This window comes from Manis javanica, chromosome 4, assembly GCF_040802235.1.
Source record: "Manis javanica isolate MJ-LG chromosome 4, MJ_LKY, whole genome shotgun sequence".
NCBI lineage: Eukaryota > Metazoa > Chordata > Mammalia > Pholidota > Manidae > Manis > Manis javanica.
The window spans coordinates 100,631,862-100,655,050 of record NC_133159.1 but is presented as its reverse complement, the minus strand read 5'-3'; the positions used below and the strand labels follow the sequence as shown (position 1 = coordinate 100,655,050).

The following is a 23,189-nucleotide window of genomic DNA, read 5'->3' as shown; positions in this document are numbered from 1 at the left end:
ATACCATCCCCCACCCCCATCCCTTTGCCCCATTCCTGAAAGCCTTAAAAGACAGAAACCTAAGCCCTTAAGGACGCCTCCTCTCTGAGATTGCCCGCACTACCCTTTCTTCAAGTGTGTACTTTCTGCCTTAAATAAAGACTTATTACTGCTCTACTTACTGTGTCTTGTCTCGGCCCTCTTCCAGTGGTAAGTGTCTTTGTTACTTTGCTATTTCATTCTATTTTCTAGACTTGAGAACTAGTCTTCTCTCTCTGTTCTACTTCAGACAAGTAGGGAGGGACTACTGAGAGCTCTGATCTGGGCTTGGAAGTTCCCATCGCCTGGGTGACCAGGACAGGACGGGCAGCTGCACGATCATGCTCTTTAGTTCCCTGCCCCAAAACCTCCTTTCTTTGCCTTTGGGAAGTTCTCAGAACATAAACTCACTCCATCCAGTGCTCCGCAGCTCCCACAAATCCTGGGGTGGTAAGAGCTTAGTTGTCATGCTGTGCAGATTCAAGGGACACTGGATGCCAGGTGACCTGGCTGTAGGAGTCGGCAAGGGATCTGCCCACTGCCCATCAGGGGTTCAGTGAGCTCCCCTTTCCTCCTCTGCTCTTCCTTGCTCTCTGATGTCTGCACGGCTGCTGCCATTCACTGCTACTCTCACTTTAATGGATTCCTTCCTTACCTACACTCATCAGACCTGGTTAAGAATTCTTGCACGTTCAGTCAAGCACCCTGCTCCGTCCAGGTTGAGGTTTCACCTAGGGCACCGGGAGAGACCTCCTTCCCAGACACAGCTGCCCAGCATCAGGGCTACAGACAAACATCTGAGAGCTGTCAATATGTTGATGGAGTTTAAAGCTTTACTGGGCAAACTCACCAGATGATCTCTTATGAGGCCAAAACACTGAGTCCTGAGGTACGCCAACACTTGGGAGGCCAGAGAGAAGAGCGGGGAGCTTTCAAAGAGTACTGCCAACAAGCGTAGTGCTGCAGGAGGAAGCCCAGGGGAGGCTGATATTCCACAAGCCAAGTGATAAAGAAAGGAATGGAAAACTATGTTGAATGGTCAGGTGATCAGGGCAAACTGACCACTGGACGTGGTGCAGAAGCATTCATGAAGTGGCAGCAGTGAGAGCCTGGCATTAGTAAAGGTAGAATTCAGGTAGAGGTTTTGGGTCAAATGACATGACTCCACGCTCCAAAGCACTCCACGGACTCCCACTTCCAGCCAAGAGGAAGTAACAGGGCCAGATTTCCCTCCTGCCTTAACCACCAAAAACTGCACAGAATATAAGAAAGTTTTCAAGACACTAGATGCCAGGCAAGAAAGAATTAGAGTCCTCCAAAGATGAGAAACAAACATGGACAGCCCTTCCATTGCTCCAGCTTTACTGCCTTAGGAGTTTCCAGGCCATGGGCATAGGGAGGGGGGTCTTGGGCAGAGCCCAGAAGGCCCCCTGACATGGAGCTGAGAATCTGGGGAGATGAAAGCAGCTCGATTTCACAGGGCAGAGTACCCGAAGTAGGAGAAAGCTGCACAGAGACACAATTCCAGAGCTCTGCGGAGGGTCCCTGCAATACAATAAAGGATACCTACCTGGTCCTTGTCTCCAATTCCTTCAAAAACCCTTGGTATTTCCTGAGTGACGGGAGTGCCTTTGTTATGCTAATGAATGATGCCTGGTGGGCCCCCTGACAGCTTCAGGCTGGGAGAGGGTCATCAGAAAGACCTCACACAGGATCGGAGGGTTGGAATTTTCAACTATCCAACCTTGGATCAAAGGGAATTGAAACTAAGTTCAATCACTTGACTAGTGATTTAACCAATCATGCCTAGGTACTGAAACCCCAATAAAAACTCTGGACACAGAGGCTCAGAGGAGCTGCCTGCCTGGTGACACACTGGGATTCCATGAGGAGAGAGCACATGAGCTCTGCATCCTTGCCCACAGACTTGGCTGATCTTGCTCTATACCGTTTCTAACAAAACTGTGAGGGTAGTGCTTTCAGTGAGTTCTCTCAGAGTTGTTGTAGCCTTTATCCAGCCATGCTCTGGAAACCCCCAAATACACAGCCAGGTCAGAAGTGCTGGTGGCCCCCACAATGTGGGGCTGATGTGGAGGCCCCTGCCCTTAGCTTGGGGGGTAAGCACCAACTCTGGCTAGTTAGTGTCAGAATTAAATTGAACTGCAAAATATCCAATCTGTGACAGAGAAATGGCGTAGGAACAGACTCTCCCGGGTATGCAGCAAGGCACCCATCAGTAAACGACCTAAGACCGAGAAGGAACCGCTGAAAGGACTCGATACAAAATAAAGAGCAAAAATTAATTAGAAAACAAACATGTAATAGATAAGATAAAACCAAACGTTCACTCTTTGACATGACTGGTAGAACTGATAAACCTCTAGCAACATTAATGAAGAAAAAAGCCCACAAATCATTATGAAGAATAGAACAGGATAAACTCTTTCATGATTAAAACAAAATGCTCAGCAAAGAATAAAACTTTGTCAGCGTATGACAGCAAGCACTGTACTTGGTGGTAAATACTGAAATCTTTCCATCTTAAATCAAGAATAAGGCCTCGCCCCAGGCCCCTCAGCTACTAGAGGCAGAACCCAGACTGGCCTTCCGCGGTTACGCGGTTAAGACAGGGTCGGGAGGAAGAGCTGCTGGATCCAAATGGGGACGTTGTGCGTTGTGTGCGTTGTGACGAGCCAGAACCTGGAGAGCTTCCGGGAAAGGCAGATCCCCAAGGAAACTGCCGGAAATCGGCACAAAAGTATTTGTTTCAATGAATTTATATGTGCGATGAAAGGACTAGACCAACTTCAATGATACAAATTCTGTATTAACCTTAAAGTAGCATGGGATAAAAGTCAAGGGGCTGCCCTGTAGTTTGCCTGCTTGTGTGTAGTTTCCTGGAGCCAATGGCTGCCAAGCACGAGAACGTGCATTTCTAACACGTTCCCAGATGATGACGATGATGGAGACCACACTTTCATAACCACTGTCACACAGAAAACCTGAATCGTTTTTCTCCACCCACTCATAAATATGCATCTCTAACTTTTTACATTCAAGTTAGATTTGGAGTTTTTAAAAATCAACTACAACCATATCCAAGCCATCCTGCTGACGGTATTTGTTCAAATGACGCTTGAAGTTTTCAGAGATGACTGAAGCGAACAAAACTGAACGTTCGCTCGGATCTCGCTTCGCCCGTGCCTGCCCCTCTAGAGGCCGCTCTTTGAACCGTGCACCGCCAACAGCACGCGCGCAGCAACCAGAGGTGAGGCAGCCAACCGGCCCGGGCGCGGGGGCAGCAGGCCCGGTAAACGCCGCGCTCCGCAGTGCCCCGCGCGCCCCGGAGAGCGCGGGCCCGCCCCGGGCAATTCGCGGCCTCCCCGCTGCCCGCGCGCCCCCCGCCGGTCCCGCCAGCCCAGCGTGAAGCCCCGCCCGCCGCACAAACACACCCGGCCCCGAGGACTCACGGCCGCCGCCGCCCGCCTGCCTCTCCCGGAAGACGGACGCCTGCCCCGGCCGGCCGGAGAAGATGGCGAGCCGCGCGCCCCACCGCACAGCGCTTCAGCGGCTCCCGGCCTCGCGCGCGCCCTCATCGACTCGCTCGGCCCGCGGCTGTGCGGCCTTCGCGGGCGCGCGGCGGACTCGCCCGCCGAGGGGGCGGGGCCGGCCTCTGCAGGTTTGTTTTAGGCCTCGGGGTTCTATTTTCATTTACAGAACTCTACAAATGAATTCTTAAGGGAAAGCCAAGTATTTAAAACGAATACAAAGCGTAATTTCTTAGCACTGTTTTATTTTATAAAGTCGAATCTGCAGTGAAACCCTGAAATCCCTTTTGAGCATAATTTAAAAAATGGAATATAATGAATGGCATATATTGAGGTGGAGGGGAGGTTACACACTGGTGTATCTGGAACTAGTAAATTTTGTTTTGTGTTTGTCTTTAGTTGCTGGTCTTGCACTCTCAGGAAACGTCAAAATGACGAGTTTTGCACGCTTTAAAAAAATAAGAGGTGTACACAAAAGTTAATGGCAACAAATTTAAAATGTTAAATTTGGTATGTAATTTACACTTGAGTGCATGTTGCTTATTACAATTTTTTAAAAATTAAAATACAGCTAACAAAGTTTACCATCTTAACTATTTTTAAGTGTACAGTTCAGTGTCATTAAGTACATTCACACTGTTGTGCAATCATTATGTAACACTATCCATCTCCTAGACTCTTCATCCTGCAAAACCCCCAACTCCTGGCAACCAGCATTCTACTTTTTCTGTGTATTTGACTACTCCAGGTGCCTCATGTAAGTGGAATCATGCAGTATCTTTTTTGTGGCTGGCATATTTCACTAACGTAATATCCTCAATGATTATCTGTGTTGTAACATGTATCAAAACTACCTTCCTTTCTTAAAGCTGAATCTTCCACTGTATTGTATACCAGTTTGTTTATCCATTTATTTGTTGATGGACTCTTGGGTTGCTTGCACCTTTTGGATACTTTGAGTATTGCTGTGTAAACATAGACAAAAAGGAGTTAATATTGATAAAGTAAACTGAAACAGTTGGGGACCATTAAGGAAAAAGGGTCTAAGTACATCCTTTTCTCTGAAACTATTCTTGGCAGTTAAACTTTGTCATCTGTCAAACCTAAAAATCCCAGACAAAACAGGACAAGCTGTTACCTGAAACAAAGTGGACTTTTGCCTAATGAATAACCTTAGCAACCAATTATGTATAGTCAAATGTAGGTTACAATAGCTTCAGCCACTTGTAATTCTCTCAAAAAAACTCATGTATACCCCTTCAGAACACTGTCCCCCTACACACACACCTTTTGCCTTTAAAAAACCAAAGGCTTTTCCTTCTTCAGAGCATACATTTGGGTTTCCTCCAGAATCTATCCCCTGGATTGCGATCCGAGACCCAAATAACTGCAACTAATTGTTTTACAGCTTTGCCTTTCCTTATGGACAGCTTCTATGAATATGACTATAAAAACATCTTGAGAACCTACTTTGACTTCTTCTGGGTATACACCCCGAAGTGGAATTGCTGAATCATAGTTCTATTTTTAATATTTGAGGAACAGCCATATCATTTTGCACATTGGCTAAGCCACTTTACAGTGCTACAAGAGTGCACAAAAATTCCAATTTTTCCTCATCCTTGCACCACTTTTTTTAATAGTGGTCATCCCAAATGGTGTGAGGTGATACCTCATTGCATTTCCTTAATGAGTAGTAGTGATGTTCAGCATCTTTTCATATGTTTGTTCACCATTTGTCCTTTTTAGAGAAATGTCTGTTCTAGCCCTTTGCCCATATTTTTCAAACAGGGATTTTTGGGGGGTTGTTGAGCTGTAGTTCTTCATATATTCTGGATATTAACTCTTTATCAGATATATAATTGGCAAATATTTTCTCCCATTTTGTGGGTTGACTTTTTACTCTGTTGACTGTGTCGTTTGACTTACTAAAAAAAAGTTTTTAAGTTAAACATTAAAAAATAAAATTTGAATAAGACCTCTGAAGCTTCTGCTGGGCAGAAGTAAAAACTTGTGCATCATGCTCCCATCCCCATTCTCTTTCCTGCACCCCCAACTGAGAAGGGTTCAGAAAATGTAGATATTTCAGTTCTCTTACTTCCTCTTTCTCATGAACCTCCAAGAACCTCTTCACCTTCATGCAGAATGCAGCATGGAGGCATGTATGAAACCAGGTATTTATTGAAATAAGACAATTTCTACTGCTTATTAAATAAAGCACTGCAAAATGAATTCCATACCCTCATATACAAGGATCTTAAACTTTTCCCCCTGACAGTGATTGGGTGGAATACAAAACTTTATGAATATTTTTTACCATGAAGTTGAATTGGTCTATAACAAGAAACTTTTTTCCTAATTTTAAACTTAATATAATATCTAAAATGTGTGTGAAATTAAGCATGAAAGCAAACTAAAGAGGAGACTGTGGCCTATTTCTAGCATAATTCCCTTCTGCATGCCTGAGAAGTAGGAAAATTGTTCATACTAAATATCCACAAGCTAATTAGATTTCATTTCTTTCTAAAGCACTCAATTCAACCATAATTGTAGTCTAAGGTAGAATTTATACATATCACTGGGATTTTATTAATCAACTCTCACAATATATTCAGGATAGACAGTTCTCTAGATTTTGAATAAGAGATGAGAGATATAAAAGTTATGCAATTGCCAGGGGTTAAAAAGTAAGTTAGTGGAAGAACTTTAGAAACTTAAGAAATTGATTGTGGGGTTCATCCTTTAGAACACACTACCTCCAACTAAACTGGAAAAAGTAACTCTAAATTGAAAGCCACAGACACTGAGGAACAGGAGTAGTTTTAGGTGTCAAGAGGTCTTTATTGGAATAATAGCACAGTTACACTTCTAATACCCTTTCCACGTGTATACGATTAAAAATGCTTGCTACATACATTGCACAGACAGTTCAATAATTAGAACCAAATCAACTACATTTGAAATAAATTAAATAGCCTGTTTAATAATTTAAAGTAAAGTAACTGTACAATATGAAAATAAAGATACATAAATGTTAGGATCTACAATGCTATATAAGTAAAATTATTCTGCATTACACAAAACAGTGCAAGAAAAAAACCCAAATAAGTTTTTGGAGTGCAAAGTTTTAATTTTCCATTTTAAATTATCATGCAGACATAGCATTTCAAACCATGCTATAGTCTATGGCAAAGTTTTTAATTTTTAAGAGGAAAAATGCTAGCCAGTGAATTTACTGTACCACCAAGTGCTGCATCTGCATCAGGTAACACTGCTGCTCTGCTCCTGCAGTACAGTTTAGGAGGGAGGTATCTTGTTGCATTCAAAAAAATTGAAATTAGCAAGTTTCTGAAGCAAACACATTTACTTTTTAAGCCTGAAACAGAATAATTTGACAAAATCGTAACTATATCCCTGGGTTTAAGACAAAAGAAAAGGTCTATACCACATAGTGAACTAAGAAGCAGTTTTCCATCTATCTTTAAACTGTATAATAATCCTTAGTGAAAACAACCATGTAACTTTGGAAGCATACAAAATTTTGACCTCTAAGCTGACAAGTGATACAATATGGGATTGTGAGAAAAGCAAAAGTAATTTCTGAACATCTATGTAGAACTTGGTTGAGTCACATGTTATCATGTTTAAAGTATAGTTCAATTTAATGTGTATTATATAAAACTTGTATTTAGGCAAAGACCAAGGAATGCATTTAATACTAAACCATAAACACATCGTCCACCTTGACTTGGAGTGCACTGACGACATTAAGAGCTCTTTCGCAGACTTTGGCAACAAGACTACATACAGCAGGTCACAGCAGCACGAGCTCACGTGTAAGACTGAAAGCACTGCAGAATAACACCACCCACAGCTCCTAGCAAAGGGACACATGGCAATAAGGGGCCTCCTCGTGCTAAGCCACTTTCTCGGTCAGTCTTTGTTCTCCAAATCTGTAATTTTCACAACTCAGTAGTCTTAAGTCTCTGTGCTTTCACTGCAGAGATGGACACTGGGTGTACTCTACCCATTATAAGTCCAGAGGGTTACAGTTCTGTCTGCAGAGGATGACAGGAAGGAAAGATCCTGGGTGTGCCATCTGCACTGAATCACCTTGTCCTTGTGCTCCCCCACCACCATGATAGGAAGCTGTTTAGTGAGGTCTCCTAAATTAAAAGAGATACGGATTTACAATACAAAATAACTATGTGTATCAATTTCAGAGACTTCCTGTTACTTTATGACATTATAGTATAAGAAATCCTAAACTATGTGAATACATTGAAAGGTCTAAACAGGGATATTACTGAATACCTGATTATGTCAGCAGTACTTGGGAACACACAGCAACGTTTGCCACAGCTGCCATTCTCTTACCTTGTTTTCACCCTGATTTCAGTGCCACTACATCTTGGTCTCCTCTGCTGGTTTCCTTTCTCTTCCTGACTTAAAATTTGGTGAATCCCAGGAGTCAGCCTTCAGATTTCTTGTCCCCTTTATACTCATTTCCTTTGAAATTTCATCTAGTACCATGGCCATGTATATAGTTAAGATTCACACACATTTCATTTCCAACCTTGATTTCTCACCTGAGCTCCAGACTACTATGAAATAGCTATTTAGCATCTCACTTGATTGTCTAATAGTCATCTTAAATATATCTTGTTTAAAACCAAACTCTTGATTTTCTTGCCTAAACCTCCTCTTACCTGTCTTCCTCATCTCAACTAACGGCACCATCTGGTTGCTCATGCCAAAGCCTAGTAATCAGCACTGACTTTTTTTTTCCCTCGCTCCCCAAATTTAGTCCAAACAAATTAAAATATATACCAAATTCAGACACTTCTTACCACCTCCAGCTCTACCATCCTAGTCCGAGCCACCATAGTCTCACCTGAACTGCTTCAGTAGCCTCCTCACTGATATTTATACTTATAATCCATTCTCCCTACAGAACTCAAAATGACCTTTTAAAAAGTAATTCAGATCACTCCCTGTTTTAAATCTTACAAATGATTCCCATTATGCTTTAAAAAAATGCCTAAAAAACCCTGCCTTAGTTCACTAAGCTCCAGCCACATTGGTTTCTTAAAGTGTCAGAAACATGCCAAATTTGTTCTGACCTTAGCACCTTTATATTTGCTGTGGTCTTCTAGGGTCTTGGCGTGGCTTGTTCCTTCTCATCTTTCAGATCTCTGCACAAATGGCACTTCTCTGGATTGACCTAGTCCATCCTATCTAAAACACTCTTCCCCTATTCACCTCTGTCACTCTCTAGTACCTTGCTAAGTAAGTCTGCAGTAGCACTTGCCAGTACCTAAAATAACATCGTTTATTGGTTTACTTTTACTGACCTCTGAAACGTAAGCTCCAACAAGGAGGAAGTGACTTGTCTTATCTCTCTGTCCCTAGTTGGTACACAATAAATATTTGCTTAATAAATGTTTAAAAAGAAAACTAGAGAGTTGAAGACATAATCACACAGATTTTACCCTAAGTTTTTAAAAGTAGAAGCAAATAGGAGTACATAAAGGCATATTTTAACTACCATCACTGAATTAAAAATGATTCAATGTAATGTTTATTCTTTTAAATATTTTACAAACTAACAATAAAAATAAAACTAATCACTCAATTTAATAATTTGCTGCAATTCAACACAATACAGTACTAGTAACTTGCTCAGTAAATACTGTAAAACTATAATTTAAAAATGTTATAGAGCCAATCACATAAAAAAAAATAGAGACCCCCAAATAGAAGAGTAGAGACTAAAAATAAGGAAAGTGATCGATCTCCTTCACCTTGTAGGTCTGTCACCTTTATTTTCATATCGTAGGATCCTGTTAGCAAGTAGTGAGCTCCAGGAGAGAATCGAACAGAGCGAACATCACTGGAATGAGGGTGATAACTTTGTACCATTCTTCCTCCTCTTATGTCATACAACATGCAGCTAGAATCTTCTTGTCCTGTGGCTAAGAGTCGGCCACTGGGATCTACAGCTACAGATGCCACTGCACTGCCTGTATAGCAAAAGGAATTTAAGTTTCAATATGGACAAATCAATATAGCTAAACTGCAATGGCTTATTATGTTCACTGAACCATTCAATAGAAGTTTAATGTAGCTTATCAATATGGTTCAGTTATGGAAAAATCAAGTGAACAGTCAACTAATAAACACTTGCATCCTTTTTATAGGGGCAAGCTATGAACCAAGATTCTGTGAGAAAGCCCACCTCTTTGTCATTTGGGAGAACCCTTTGGGAAAGCACTACCTATAACGCAATAGATGAACCACTTTTTCTCATGCAGTGTTTTCACTGCTGAGTAAGCATCCAGAAATAGTCCCAGTTCCCAGTTTAGAGTCTGGCTGGAGGAATAAGAAACTAAATTTGACAAAGTATGTTTTAGGACGCAGTGTAGGAAATGTCTCTTAAGCAACACATGTTTAACTGCCACAGGAACTGAGCAGAAAATAAGCTTTGGGTTCCACAGGCTGGCCTCACTCTACACCATGCATTTTTATTGGGGGCAATAATGCCTCAAAGGGGTGTAAAATGGTTCTTGGGGACAAAAAAATTTTAAACATTAACAATGGTTTGAAGCCCTCCAAAGGTCAACCCTACACAATAAAATCTTATTTCTTAGTATTTGATCTCTTAATAGGGAAAATTTTAATTTAGCTTTTCCCTTTGGGGTGTGGGAGGGCAATAATGAAAATAAAGTTTAAGAACACTGCTCTAGATTGAAGTGGCCTGGGAAAACTTCACAGAAAAAAGGGACATAAGTTAGATCTTGAACACTAAACATTATAAATAAGAGAGTGTGTATTTATATGTATTAAACACATGTAATTAAAAATAATCTTTGCTTGGGGCGGAGCCAGGATGGCGGCGTGAGTAGAGCAGTGGAAATCTCCTCCCAAAAACACATAGAGCTATGAAAATATAACAAAGAAAAATCTTCCTAAAATAGAGACCACAGGACACAGGACAACATCCAGACCACATCCACACCTGCAAGAACCCAGCGCCTTGCGAAGCGGGTAAGATACAAGCCCCAGCCCGGCGGGACCCGAGCGCCCCTCCCCCCGGCTCCCGGCGGGTGGAAAGAAACCGGAGCGGTTTTTTTTTTTTTTGCGAGCGCTTTTTGGAAGCCTTAAAAGGACGGGCCCCCGTTGCTAGGGAGGCAGGGTGGCGGGACCGGTGAGCAGGTGCCTGGGACCGGCGGCTGAGGACAAAGAATATCCCACGTTTCTCCCTGCGGGACCGGGGAACGGGTGCCTGAGACCGGTGCCTGAGGACGGAGGAAATCGCGCATTTTTCCCCTTTTCTTTTTCTCTTTTTGGCGAGCGCTTTTTGGAAGCCTTAAAGGGACAGGGACCCCAGTGCTAGGGAGACAGGGTGGCGGGACTGGTGAGCGGGTGCCTGGGACCGGCGCCTGAGGACAAAGAATATCCCACGTTTTTCCCTGCGGGACCGGTGGGCGGGTGCCTGAGACCGGCACTTGAGGACACAGGAAATCGCGCGTTTTTCCTCTTTTTTTTTTTCTTCTCTTTTCTGCAAGTGCTTCTTGGAAGCCTAAAAGGGACAGGGACCCCGGTGCTAGGGAGGCAGGGCGGCGGGACTGGTGAGCGGGTGCCTGGGACCAGTGCCTGAGGACAAAGAATATCGACCGTTCCTTGCCTGCGGGACCGGTGGGTGGGTGCTTTTTGGAAGCCTTGAAAGGACAGGGACCCTGGTGCTAGGGAGACAAGGCAGCAGGACCAGTGAGCGGGTGCCTGGGACCGGCACCTGAGGACAAAAAAAAGAAAAAAAAAAATCGCTTGTTTTTTCCTTTTTTTTTTTTTTTTCTTTCTTTCTGTTCCCTCTCTCATTGTTGCTGTTATTGTTTTGGTTTGGAGAGTGCTTTTTGGAAGTCTTAAAGGGGAAGGACAGGTCACTTAGACCAGAGGCAGGGAATCTGGGGATCTCTGGGCACCCTAACCCCCTGGGCAGCAGGGAGCACAGAGACCCCTTACGGAGATAAATAGCCTCCTGGCCGCTCCCCCTCCAAACGGGGCTCCACCATTTTGGAGGAACAGCCCCAGCCAGACCAAGCCGACAGCAACAGCGGAGATAAACCCCAAAGCAAATGGGCAGGAAGCAGAAGCCCTGTCTGTGCACAGCTGCCCAGCACAAGCAAATAGAGGTCGCTATTCTCCCAGGAAAAGGCTACAAACCAACAAGAAGGGAAGCTCTTTCAGCGGTCACTTGTACCAGCTCTGCAAACTATCTCCTGAGAAGGAGACAGACCTAACTAGTCCTCCTGAAAAAGAATTCAAAATAAAAATCATGAACATGCTGACAGAGATGCAGAGAAAAATGCAAGAGCAGTGGGATGAGATGCAGAGAAAAATGCAGTGGGATGAAGTCCGGAAGGAGATCACAGATGTCAGGAAAGAGATCACAGAAGTGAAACAATCCCTGGAAGGATTTATAAGCAGAATGGATAAGATGCAAGAGGCCATTGAAGGAATAGAAGCCAGAGAACAGGAACGTATAGAAGCTGACATAGAGAGAGATAAAAGGATCTCCAGGAATGAAACAACACTAAGAGAAATATGTGACCAATACAAAAGGAATAACATTCGTATTATAGGGATACCAGAAGAGGAAGAAAGAGGAAAAGGGATAGAAAGTGTCTTTGAAGAAATAATTGCTGAAAACTTCCCCAAACTGGGGGAGGAAATAATCGAACAGACCATGGAAGTACACAGAACCCCCAACAGAAAGGATCCAAGGAGGACAACACCAAGACACCTAGTAATTAAAATGGCAAGGATCAAGGACAAGGAAAGAGTTTTAAAGGCAGCTAGAGAGAAAAAGGTCACCTATAAAGGAAAACCAATGAGGCTAACATCAGACTTCTCAACAGAAACCCTACAGGCCAGAAGAGAATGGCATAATATACTTAATGCAATGAAACAGAAGGGCCTTGAACCAAGGATACTGTATCCAGCACGACTATCATTTAAATATGATGGTGGGATTAAACAATTCCCAGACAAGCAAAAGCTGAGGGAATTTGCTTCCCACAAACCACCTCTACAGGGCATTCTACAGGGACTGCTCTAGATGGGAGCACCCCTAAAAAGAGCACAGAACAAAACAGACAACATATGAAGAATGGAGGAGGAGGAATAAGAAGGGAGAGAAGAAAAGAATCTCCAGACAGTGTATATAACAGCTCAATAAGCGAGCTAAGTTAGGCAGTAAGATACTAAAGAAGCTAACCTTGAACCTTTGGTAACCACGAATCTAAAGCCTGAAATGGCAATAAGTACATATCTCTCAATAGTCACCCTAAATGTAAATGGACTTAATGCACCAATCAAAAGACACAGAGTAATAGAATGGATAAAAAAGCAAGACCCATCTATATGCTGCTTACAAGAAACTCACCTTGAACCCAAAGATAAGCATAGACTAAAAGTCAAGGGATGGAAAAACATATTTCAGGCAAACAACAGTGAGAAGAAAGCTGGGGTTGCAGTACTAATATAAGACAAAATAGACTTCAAAACAAAGAAAGTAACAAGAGATAAAGAAGGCCACTACATAATGATAAAGGGCTCAGTCCAACAAGAGGATATAACCATTCTAAATATATATGCACCCAATACAGGAGCACCAGCATATGTGAAGCAAATACTAACAGAACTAAAGAGGGAAATAGACTGCAATGCATTCATTGTAGGAGACTTCAACACACCACTCACCCCAAAGGATAGATCCACCGGGCAGAAAATAAGTAAAGACACACAGGCACTGAACAACACACTAGAACAGATGGACCTAATAGACATCTATAGAACTCTACATCCAAAAGCAACAGGATATACATTCTTCTCAAGTGCACATGGAACATTCTCCAGAATAGACCACATACTAGCTCACAAAAAGAGCCTCAGTAAATTCCACAATATTGAAATTCTACCAACCAATTTTTCAGACCACAAAGGTATGAAAGTAGAAATAAATTCTACAAAGAAAACAAAAAGGCTCACAAACACATGGAGGCTTAACAACATGCTACTAAATAATCAATGGATCAATGAACAAATCAAAATAGAGATCAAGGAATATATAGAAACAGATGACAACAACAACACTAAGCCCCAACTTCTGTGGGATGCAGCGAAAGCAGTCTTAAGAGGAAAGTATATAGCAATCCAGGCACACTTGAAGAAGGAAGAACAATCCCAAATGAATAGTCTAGCATCACAATTATTAAAACTGGGAAAAGAAGAACAAAGGAGGCCTAAAGTCAGCAGAAGGAGGGACATAATAAAGATCAGAGAAGAAATAAACAAAATTGAGAAGAATAAAACAATAGCAAAAATCAACGAAACCAAGAGCTGGTTCTTTGAGAAACTAAACAAAATAGATAAGCCTCTAGCCCAACTTATTAAGAGAAAAAGAGAGTCAACACAAATCAACATAATCAGAAATGAGAATGGAAAAATCACGACAGACTCCACAGAAATACAAAGAATTATTAAAGACTACTATGAAAACCTATATGCCAACAAGCTGGAAAACCTAGAAGAAATGGACAACTTCCTAGAAAAATACAACCTCCCAAGACTGACCAAGGAAGAAACACAAAAGTTAAACAAACCAATTACAAGCAAAGAAATTGAAACAGTAATCAAAAAACTACCCAAGAACAAAACCCCGGGGCCGGACGGATTTACCTCGGAATTTTATCAGACACACAGAGAAGACATAATACCCATTCTCCTTAAAGTGTTCCACAAAATAGAAGAAGAGGGAATACTCCCAAACTCATTCTATGAGGCCAACATCACCCTAATACCAAAACCAGGCAAAGACCCCACCAAAAAAGAAAATTACAGACCAATATCCCTGATGAATGTAGATGCAAAAATACTCAATAAAATATTAGCAAACAGAATTCAACAGTTTATCAAAAGGATCATACACCATGACCAAGTGGGGTTCATCCCAGGGATGCAAGGATGGTACAACATTCGAAAATCCATCAACATCATCCACCACATCAACAAAAAGAAAGACAAAAACCACATGATCATCTCCATAGATGCTGAAAAAGCATTTGACAAAATTCAACATCCATTCATGATAAAAACTCTCAGCAAAATGGGAATAGAGGGCAAGTACCTCAACATAATAAAGGCCATATATGATAAACCCACAGCCAACATTATACTGAACAGCGAGAAGCTGAAAGCATTTCCACTGAGATCGGGAACCAGACAGGGATGCCCACTCTCCCCACTGTTATTTAACATAGTACTGGAGGTCCTAGCCACGGCAATCAGACAAAACAAAGAAATACAAGGAATCCAGATTGGTAAAGAAGAAGTTAAACTGTCACTATTTGCAGATGATATGATACTGTACATAAAAAACCCTAAAGACTCCACTCCAAAACTACTAGAACTGATATCGGAATACAGCAAAGTTGGAGGATAAAAAATTAACACACAGAAATCTGTAGCTTTCCTATACACTAACAACGAATCAATAGAAAGAGAAATCAGGAAAACAATTCCATTCACCATTGCATCAAAAAGAATAAAATAACTAGGAATAAGCCTAACCAAAGAAGTGAAAGACTTATACTCTGAAAACTACAAGTCACTCTTAAGAGAAATTAAAGGGGACACTAATAAATGGAAACTCATCCCATGCTCATGGCTAGGAAGAATTAATATCGTCAAAATGGCCATCCTGCCGAAAGCAATATACAGATTTGATGCAATCCCTCTCAAATTACCAGCAACATTCTTCAATGAATTGGAACAAATAATTCAAAAATTCATATGGAAACACCAAAGACCCCGAATAGCCAAAGCAATCCTGAAAAAGAAGAATAAAGTAGGGGGGATCTCACTCCCCAACTTCAAGCTCTACTACAAAGCCATAGTAATCAAGACAATTTGGTACTGGCACAAGAACAGAGCCACAGACCAGTGGAACAGATTAGAGACCCCAGAAATTAACCCAAACATATATGGTCAATTAATATTTGATAAAGGAGCCATGGACATACAATGGCAAAATGACAGTCTCTTTAACAGATGGTGCTGGCAAAACTGGACAGCTACATGTAGGAGAATGAAACTGGACCATTGTCTGACCCCATATACAAAGGTAAACTCAAAATGGATCAAAGACCTGAATGTAAGTCATGAAACCATTAAACTCTTGGAAAAAAACATAGGCGAAAACCTCTTAGACATAAACATGAGTGATCTCTTCTTGAACATATCTCCCCGGGCAAGGAAAACAACAGCAAAAATGAGCAAGTGGGACTACATTAAGCTGAAAAGCTTCTGTACAGCGTAAGACACCATCAATAGAACAAAAAGGAACCCTACAGTATGGGAGAATATATTTGAAAATGACAGATCCGATAAAGGCTTGACGTCCAGAATATATAAAGAGCTCACACGCCTCAACAAACAAAAAACAAATAACCCAATTAAAAAATGGGCAGAGGAACTGAACAGACAGTTCTCCAAAAAAGAAATACAGATGGCCAAGAGACACATGAAAAGATGCTCCACATCGCTAATTATCAGAGAAATGCAAATTAAAACTACAATGAGGTATCACCTCACACCAGTAAAGATAGCTGCCATCCAAAAGACAAACAACAACAAATGTTGGCGAGGCTGTGGAGAAAGGGGAACCCTCCTACACTGCTGGTGGGAATGTAAATTAGTTCAACCATTGTGGAAAGCAGTATGGAGGTGCATCAAAATGCTCAAAACAGACCTACCATTTGACCCAGGAATTCCACTCCTAGGAATTTACCCTAAGAACGCAGCAATCAAGTTTGAGAAAGACAGATGCACTCCTATGTTTATCGCAGCACTATTTACAATAGCCAAGAATTGGAAGCAACCTAAATGTCCATCGGTAGATGAATGGATAAAGAAGATGTGGTACATATACACAATGGAATACTACTCAGCCATAAGAAGTGGAAAAATCCAACCATTTGCAGCAACATGGATGGAGCTGGAGAGTATTATGCTCAGTGAAATAAGCCAAGCGGAGAAAGAGAAATACAAAATGATTTCACTCATCTGAGGAGTATAGGAACAAAGGAAAAACTGAAGGAACAAAACAGCAGCAGAATTACAGAACCCAAAAATGGACTAACAGGTACCAAAGGGAAAGGAACTGGGGAGGATGGGTGGGCAGGGAGGGATAAGGGGGGGAAGAAGAAGGGGGGTATTAAGATTAGCATGCATGGGGGGAGGGAGAAAGGGGAGGGTGGGCTGCACAACACAGAGAGGACAAGTAGTGACTCTACAACATTTTGCTAAGCTGAGGGACAGTAACCGTAATGTGGTTGTTAGGGGGGACCTGATATAGGGGAGAGCATAGTAAACATAGTATTCTTCATGTAAGTGTAGATTAAAAATTAAAAAAAAAAAAAAAAAAAAGAAAGAAAGAAAGAAAAGGGGGATTACTCCTTAACAGGATAAAACTATTGGTAAATCAAAGATCAACGCATGCTTTAAATATCCTTAATGTTGATCACTTAAAGGGTGTCAGATGATCAGCTATGGAGGTACTCTTTTCTGACAATATTCCTTTCTCTTAATTAAAAAAAAAAAAAAAAAAAAGTTCCTGTGTGCTGACCTCCAATGAGTTCTGCACAGTGGTATAGAGGGCATGTCAAAGTGTGGGCAAAGGGTCTGTTTGTTTCTACGCAGAAGATCAAGGCCTAGCTTGGATACCCAGAAAATGAACTAAGATACGATATGAGGAGGAGCTTCCGGCATCAGCACTCTCTGGAGGACTTGTGCCGGGGGATGATCATCAAAAAGCCTCCACAGGGATCCGGACGATGCTGCGGTTGTGGCTGCATCCAGCCCACTGTCTCCTGGACTTGCCATAGGAATGAGGAGGGAGATGTCTACGCTGACATGTGCATACAGTGAGACAACGAATTTGACCGGATCTGTACTGTTGGAACTCAACCAGGAGTTGGGAGGGGTGCAAGGTGTAGCACTCCAAAATCTCATGACTATAGACTATCTATGGTTAAAAGAACATATGGGATGTGAACAGATCCCAGAAATGGGCTGCTTTAATTTGTCTGATGGTTCAAGTACAGTTGGACAATATCCATCATATCATAGATAAATTTTCACAAATGCCTAGGGTGCCTAAATGGTTTTCTTGGCTTCACTGGAGATGGATGGTAATTATAGATTTGCTTTGTTTATGTCACCGTATTCCTATTATGTTAATATGTGTGTGCAAATTAGTTAGTAGTTTAAAACCTATACATACTTAAGGTACTATACAAGAAGATATGTCAAAGAAATAATCAATCCTCCCATGTTTCCTTCATATGCTACATCTATAGCTTTTCTTCTTCCTTCCTAATTACAACCCTTAAATAGAATTCGTGCCTCATATCGAATTTACCGAGTATCATAATTCCTCCAGGTGGTAAAGACACCTCGAGACAAGTGCTGGGCATAGAAGCCACAAGGCATAAATCTGCAAAGAAGTAAAAAGCTAACCTTTGCAAACAATATGGCTTCTCTCTCACTTAGCAACTTTACATTTCCCTGTATGGCCCCGGAAGATGACTGGTTAGCCAGAGACGGGTAAGATTCCTCAAGGGAGGAACAACCTAAGACAGGCACAGTCGCAGGGGGGCCATCAGGTGAGAATTTGGGGGTCAACAGAGGTGAGGCTCAGAACCTCACCCCCCCCTGCTTTGAGAGAAATCTTCTGCATCCGTGGATGTCTTGCTGCCCTTGTCTAGCCTGGATTAATACTTAGTCCATAGGCACGCACCTGATCATCTGATCATCTACATTTGCCTTCTTACAGCACTAAACTATGTTTTCTACCTTTATCTTGCATCTACCTACCACTTCAGCATTTTATTAAAAATAAAAATAATAATAATAATAGGAGAAATGTGGGATCAACATATAAATCAAGTACAAAAATCAAACGAATATTCATATTTGACCTGAATGTTTATAGGTCATATTGCATGATCAAAACCGAAAGTTTCTGTGATGAATGCCCTTGTACTGTTCACCATGTACGAATTTATTCACTATGTAAGAATTCGTTCACCATGTAAGAACTTGTTCGTTATGCTTCATAAGATTGGAGACTGACGAGAATTAGGCTTGAGATGGATTAATGATTGTACATTGAGCGTTGACCCCCCTATACTGAATTTTATTGTTGTTAACAACCATTTGATCAATAAATATGAGAGATGCCCTCTCAAAAAAAATAATCTTTGATTGAGATTTTGATAGAGAAGAGGGCTATTATGATCAGAAAGAATTACACTAGAACACATTTAGAGGAAAAATATAAACAGGTTTAAGAAGAGATAGTTTACTTTGGCTGAAGTTACTTGGTTTAATAAGTTAACATAAAAGGTTGCTTATAGCTGAGACAAAAAAGAGTAGGTTAGGGCCAGACCATCAAGCATCCTGAATACCAAATTGTAGAGTTTGAACTTGTTTCCCATACACAGGGAAACATCACTGCAAGTTCCTAAGCAAGAGAGAAACATGATCCAAGCACTACTTTGGGAAGGTTAATCTATGTGAGGATGTGTACCAAATTAAAAATAAAAAGACAACAGAAGAAGGGAAGACACTAGAAGACAAGATAGAATAATAGAAAAATGACAGAATAAGGGCCTGAAAGAGAACAGATAGTTTTCAGGAAAAAAAATTGAATAAAGAATCAACAGTCTTGACAATTAACTACCTGGATGGGAATAAAAAAATGGAGTGAAAAATGAGTCTCAGATTCAAATATAGATGCATGAAGAAAGAAGAGAACCATTATCAAAGAGAAAACGGGAAGAGTTGCTTTATAAGGGAAATAAATGAGTTCGATTTATACATGCGAAGTTTATGGTACCAACAGAAATCCAACAGTTATTCATTTATTCAAAAAAGTTATTACATCACTACTCTTTTGGGCCAGGCACTATGGTAAGTGTTAAATCTGTCCTGGGAAACCAAACAGGTATGAGTGCTGCCTTTGTGAAACTTAAAATCTATTGGAGGAAACTGTCAATAAACAAGTTAACAAATATATAATTTTAAGTAGCCGTTAAGAGCTATGAAGGAAATAAATGGAGTTGAGTGATAGAAAATAATGGTGAAGTCCTAAGGAGGGCAAAGAAGCCCACTCTGGCTAAGACCTACAGACAAGAAGGACCTAATCATGAGAAGGCAAGTGGAAAAACATTTCAGGCCAAGGAAAGAGAGCATGTATATTCACGGGAGGTGGGAAGAGTTTGGCACATTCTAGGAACTGAAAGAAAGAAGCAAGTGATCTGAGATGAAACCCTTCTAGTACACAAGGTCTCACAGGCCAAGGTAAAAAGGCTGCACTTGAACGAAAGAGCAGTGAGAAGTCACTGAAGTGTCACAAGCAAGCTATAATGTGCCCTGGCTGCTGGGTGGCCTACAGACTGGAGGGGCACACGGGAAGTGCACAGCAAAGTAAGGAAGCTTCTGCAGTGGTTGAGAGAAGGTGATGGTTTATACTGGAGTGGTCAATAAAGAGGAAAAAGAGTAAATGGATTTATGAGGTTATGGAGGCTAAAACAACAGGTTTTGCTTATGGATTGGATACTGGAGGAAAGGAGAAAGAAAGGAATCCAGAAGACTCAATGGTTTCTTACATGAAAAATGGGTGATGGTACCACTTAAGTGAGGAGGCCTGAGGGAGTTTTGTTTCAGGGAAGAGGTCATGATTCAACAGTTTCGTTTAAAACTTGTTAAGTTGGTGATATCCTAAGATATACTAAAAAAAGAGAGGTCAAGTACACATGAAAAGTTGCTCCACATCGCTTGTCATCAGAGAAATGCAAATTAAAACAATGAGATATCACCTCACACCAGTAAGGATCGCCACCATCCAAAAGACAAAGAACAACAAATGCTGGTGAGGTTGCGGGGAAAGGGGAACCCTCCTACACTGCTGGTGGGAATGTAAACTAGTTCAACCATTGTGGAAAGCAGTATGGAGGTTCCTCAAAAAGCTCAAAATAGAAATACCATTTGACCCAGGAATTCCACTTCTAGGAATTTACCCTAAGAATGCAGCAGCCCAGTTTGAAAAAGACAGATGCACCCCTATGTTTATCGCAGCACTATTTACAATAGCCAAGAAATGGAAGCAACCTAAATGTCCATCAGTAGATGAATGGATAATGAAGATGTGGTACACATACACAATGGAATATTACTCAGCCATAAGAAAAAAACAGATCCTATCATTTGCAACAACATGGATGGAGCTAGAGGGTATTATGCTCAGTGAAATAAGCCAGGCGGAGAAAGTCAGGTACCAAATGATTTCACTCATATGTGGAGTATAAGAGCAAAGAAAAACTGAAGGAACAAAACAGCAGCAGAATCAAAGAACCCACGAATGGACTAACAGTTACCAAAGAGAAAGGGACTGGGGAGGATGGGTGGGAAGGGAGGGATAAGGGCGGGAAAAAGAAAGGGGGCATTACGATTAGCATGTATAGTGTGTGGGGGGTACGGGGCAGGCTCTACAACACAGAGAAGACAAGTAGTGATTCTACAGCATCTTACTACACTGATGGACAGTGACTGTGAAGGGTGTGTGGGGGGGACTTGGTGAAGGGGGGAGCCTAGTAAACATAATGTTCTTCATGTAATTGTAGATTAATGAAACCAAAATTTAAAAAAATAAAAAAATAATTTTAAAAAAGGGAGGTCAAGTAGGTAGGTTAGAAATATGAGACTGACCTGCAGAAAAGGTCTGGGCTAAAGACAAAAATTTAAGGCCTGTGAACATACAAATTATACTTAAACCAGGGGAATACTCATCTACAGAAAAGAAAGACAGAAGTTCTGAGCCCTAAGGAAAGGCAAAATTTAGAGGCTGAGCAGAGGAGGAAGAGCCTGAAAATGAGAAGTTATTCAGAAAGATAAAAGAAGAGTCAAAAGACCAAAAGAAGAAAGTCAGCTGTTGCGTGTTACTGAGCAGAAGTAAAATGAAGATTTAAAAGTGATTTGACAACAATTCAGATTGTGGGTGACCCTGAAACTGGAACAGGTTGGAGACTGAGGGTGAGGAAATGGGAAACAACATACGAAGGCAAGACTTTGGAGCAAGCTGGGTAAGAAAGGAGCAAAATATTATGGAGAGAGCCAGGAGAGGGATAAGAAGGTCAATGAAAAACTTTTGGGCATTGCAAATTCTGTGAAATTTATATATATATATATATATATATATATATATATGTTAGAGAAGTAGAGAAAGCGAGATCCAGAAGGGGAGACATCAGTAGACAATGACCAAAAAATTGAAGTCTCTGAAAAGGAGAGAAAAGGGGCCGAATTTAGATAACTAGGGACAGTTTGGAGATAAATTAGTGATAAGTGTATAGAAATTAAACCAACAAAACAAAAAAATACAATTGTTAACACCAAGGAAAATAAAAAGATATGGAAGAAAGAAGATATGAATAGCATTTACATGATTAATATAAATGTAAACAATGAATACTGATCTTACCAAAGTTGATATAATTATACAAAAATGATGGGAGATAGAAAGTATGTAAGTGGATGAGGGATGGTAGGAATCAGAAAAGATCACAAAAATTCTAATCTTCATTTATGGTGGAAAGAAAATAATAATCCTAACGAACTATGATACAGGCATGTTATTTAGAAAGATGAAAATAAAACTGCTGCAAAGTTAAAAATGATCACTTTGGAGAAATGGGAAATGAGTCAGTGGCTGCAGGGCAAGGGGCAATTCCCAGGTGAAGATTGTTTTTAATAAGCCTTATTGAACTGTTTGGTTTTTTTTTTTTACTATATTATATAATAACTTTGATAATAATGCAAATAACAAATCAGTGATCACATATTCATATATAAATAATGATACATGCATGTGTACTTCAGATTCAAATTTGCTGTATCAAGTCATGTCTGGTTTGAATCAAAGTAGAGAAAAAAGGTCCAAGGAAGTCAAGAGAATAGATAAAGCATTAAAAAAAAAAAATTAAGAATATAAGGCAGACCTTTGCATTTGGAATAGTGCCATAGAATTGCTATCAAAAACTACAAAGGCAGAAAAGGGACTCCAAAATAAAGACAATGGCAGAATACTTTCTCACTATCAGAAAGTGTTTTAGAAGTGATACAACACAGAGAGTGGTAACCTCAGTTTATATGGAACAGTCAAAGGCATATTAAGTTAAAAAAGTAAGGCATATTAAGTTAAAAAAGTAAGGCATAAAAAAAAAGTAAGGCATTTATTGTATGATATCACTTGTGTGTGTATGCATACATATGTTTAAAGAAGGGAGAGTATGACATATACAAACTTTGTGGTTAAATATTTACAGACTTTTTCCCAAAGAATAATTAAGAAACTCATATCTTATGGAAAGAAACCAAGAAACAGGTGTGGGAAGAAAATATTATATACCCTTGAATTCAATTTCAATTTTTCAATGTTTTTTTAAAGACCTAAGTTTAAAATGACCCTGCTAACAGTAATTGGGACATGGTACTTAATCT

The 23,189-nt window shown here is 40.7% G+C and overlaps 1 protein-coding gene across 5 annotated transcripts in view; it reads right to left on the bottom strand.

Annotated features, from left to right (window-relative positions):
- Nucleotides 1–6,386: 6,386 nt before the first annotated feature.
- The window catches only part of WDR47 (WD repeat domain 47), a 100,359-nt gene continuing 83,556 nt past the window's right edge, over nt 6,387–23,189 (bottom strand). For all 5 annotated transcript variants that reach the window (XM_073234456.1, XM_037001561.2, XM_037001562.2 and 2 more), the window contains 2 exons: nt 9,371–9,589; nt 6,387–7,732 (listed from right to left, as the gene is read on the bottom strand). In XM_073234456.1, coding sequence (XP_073090557.1) covers nt 7,590–7,732; nt 9,371–9,589 — 362 coding nt within the window. In that variant the 3' untranslated portion in view covers nt 6,387–7,589. The remainder of the gene's footprint in view (nt 7,733–9,370; nt 9,590–23,189) is intronic.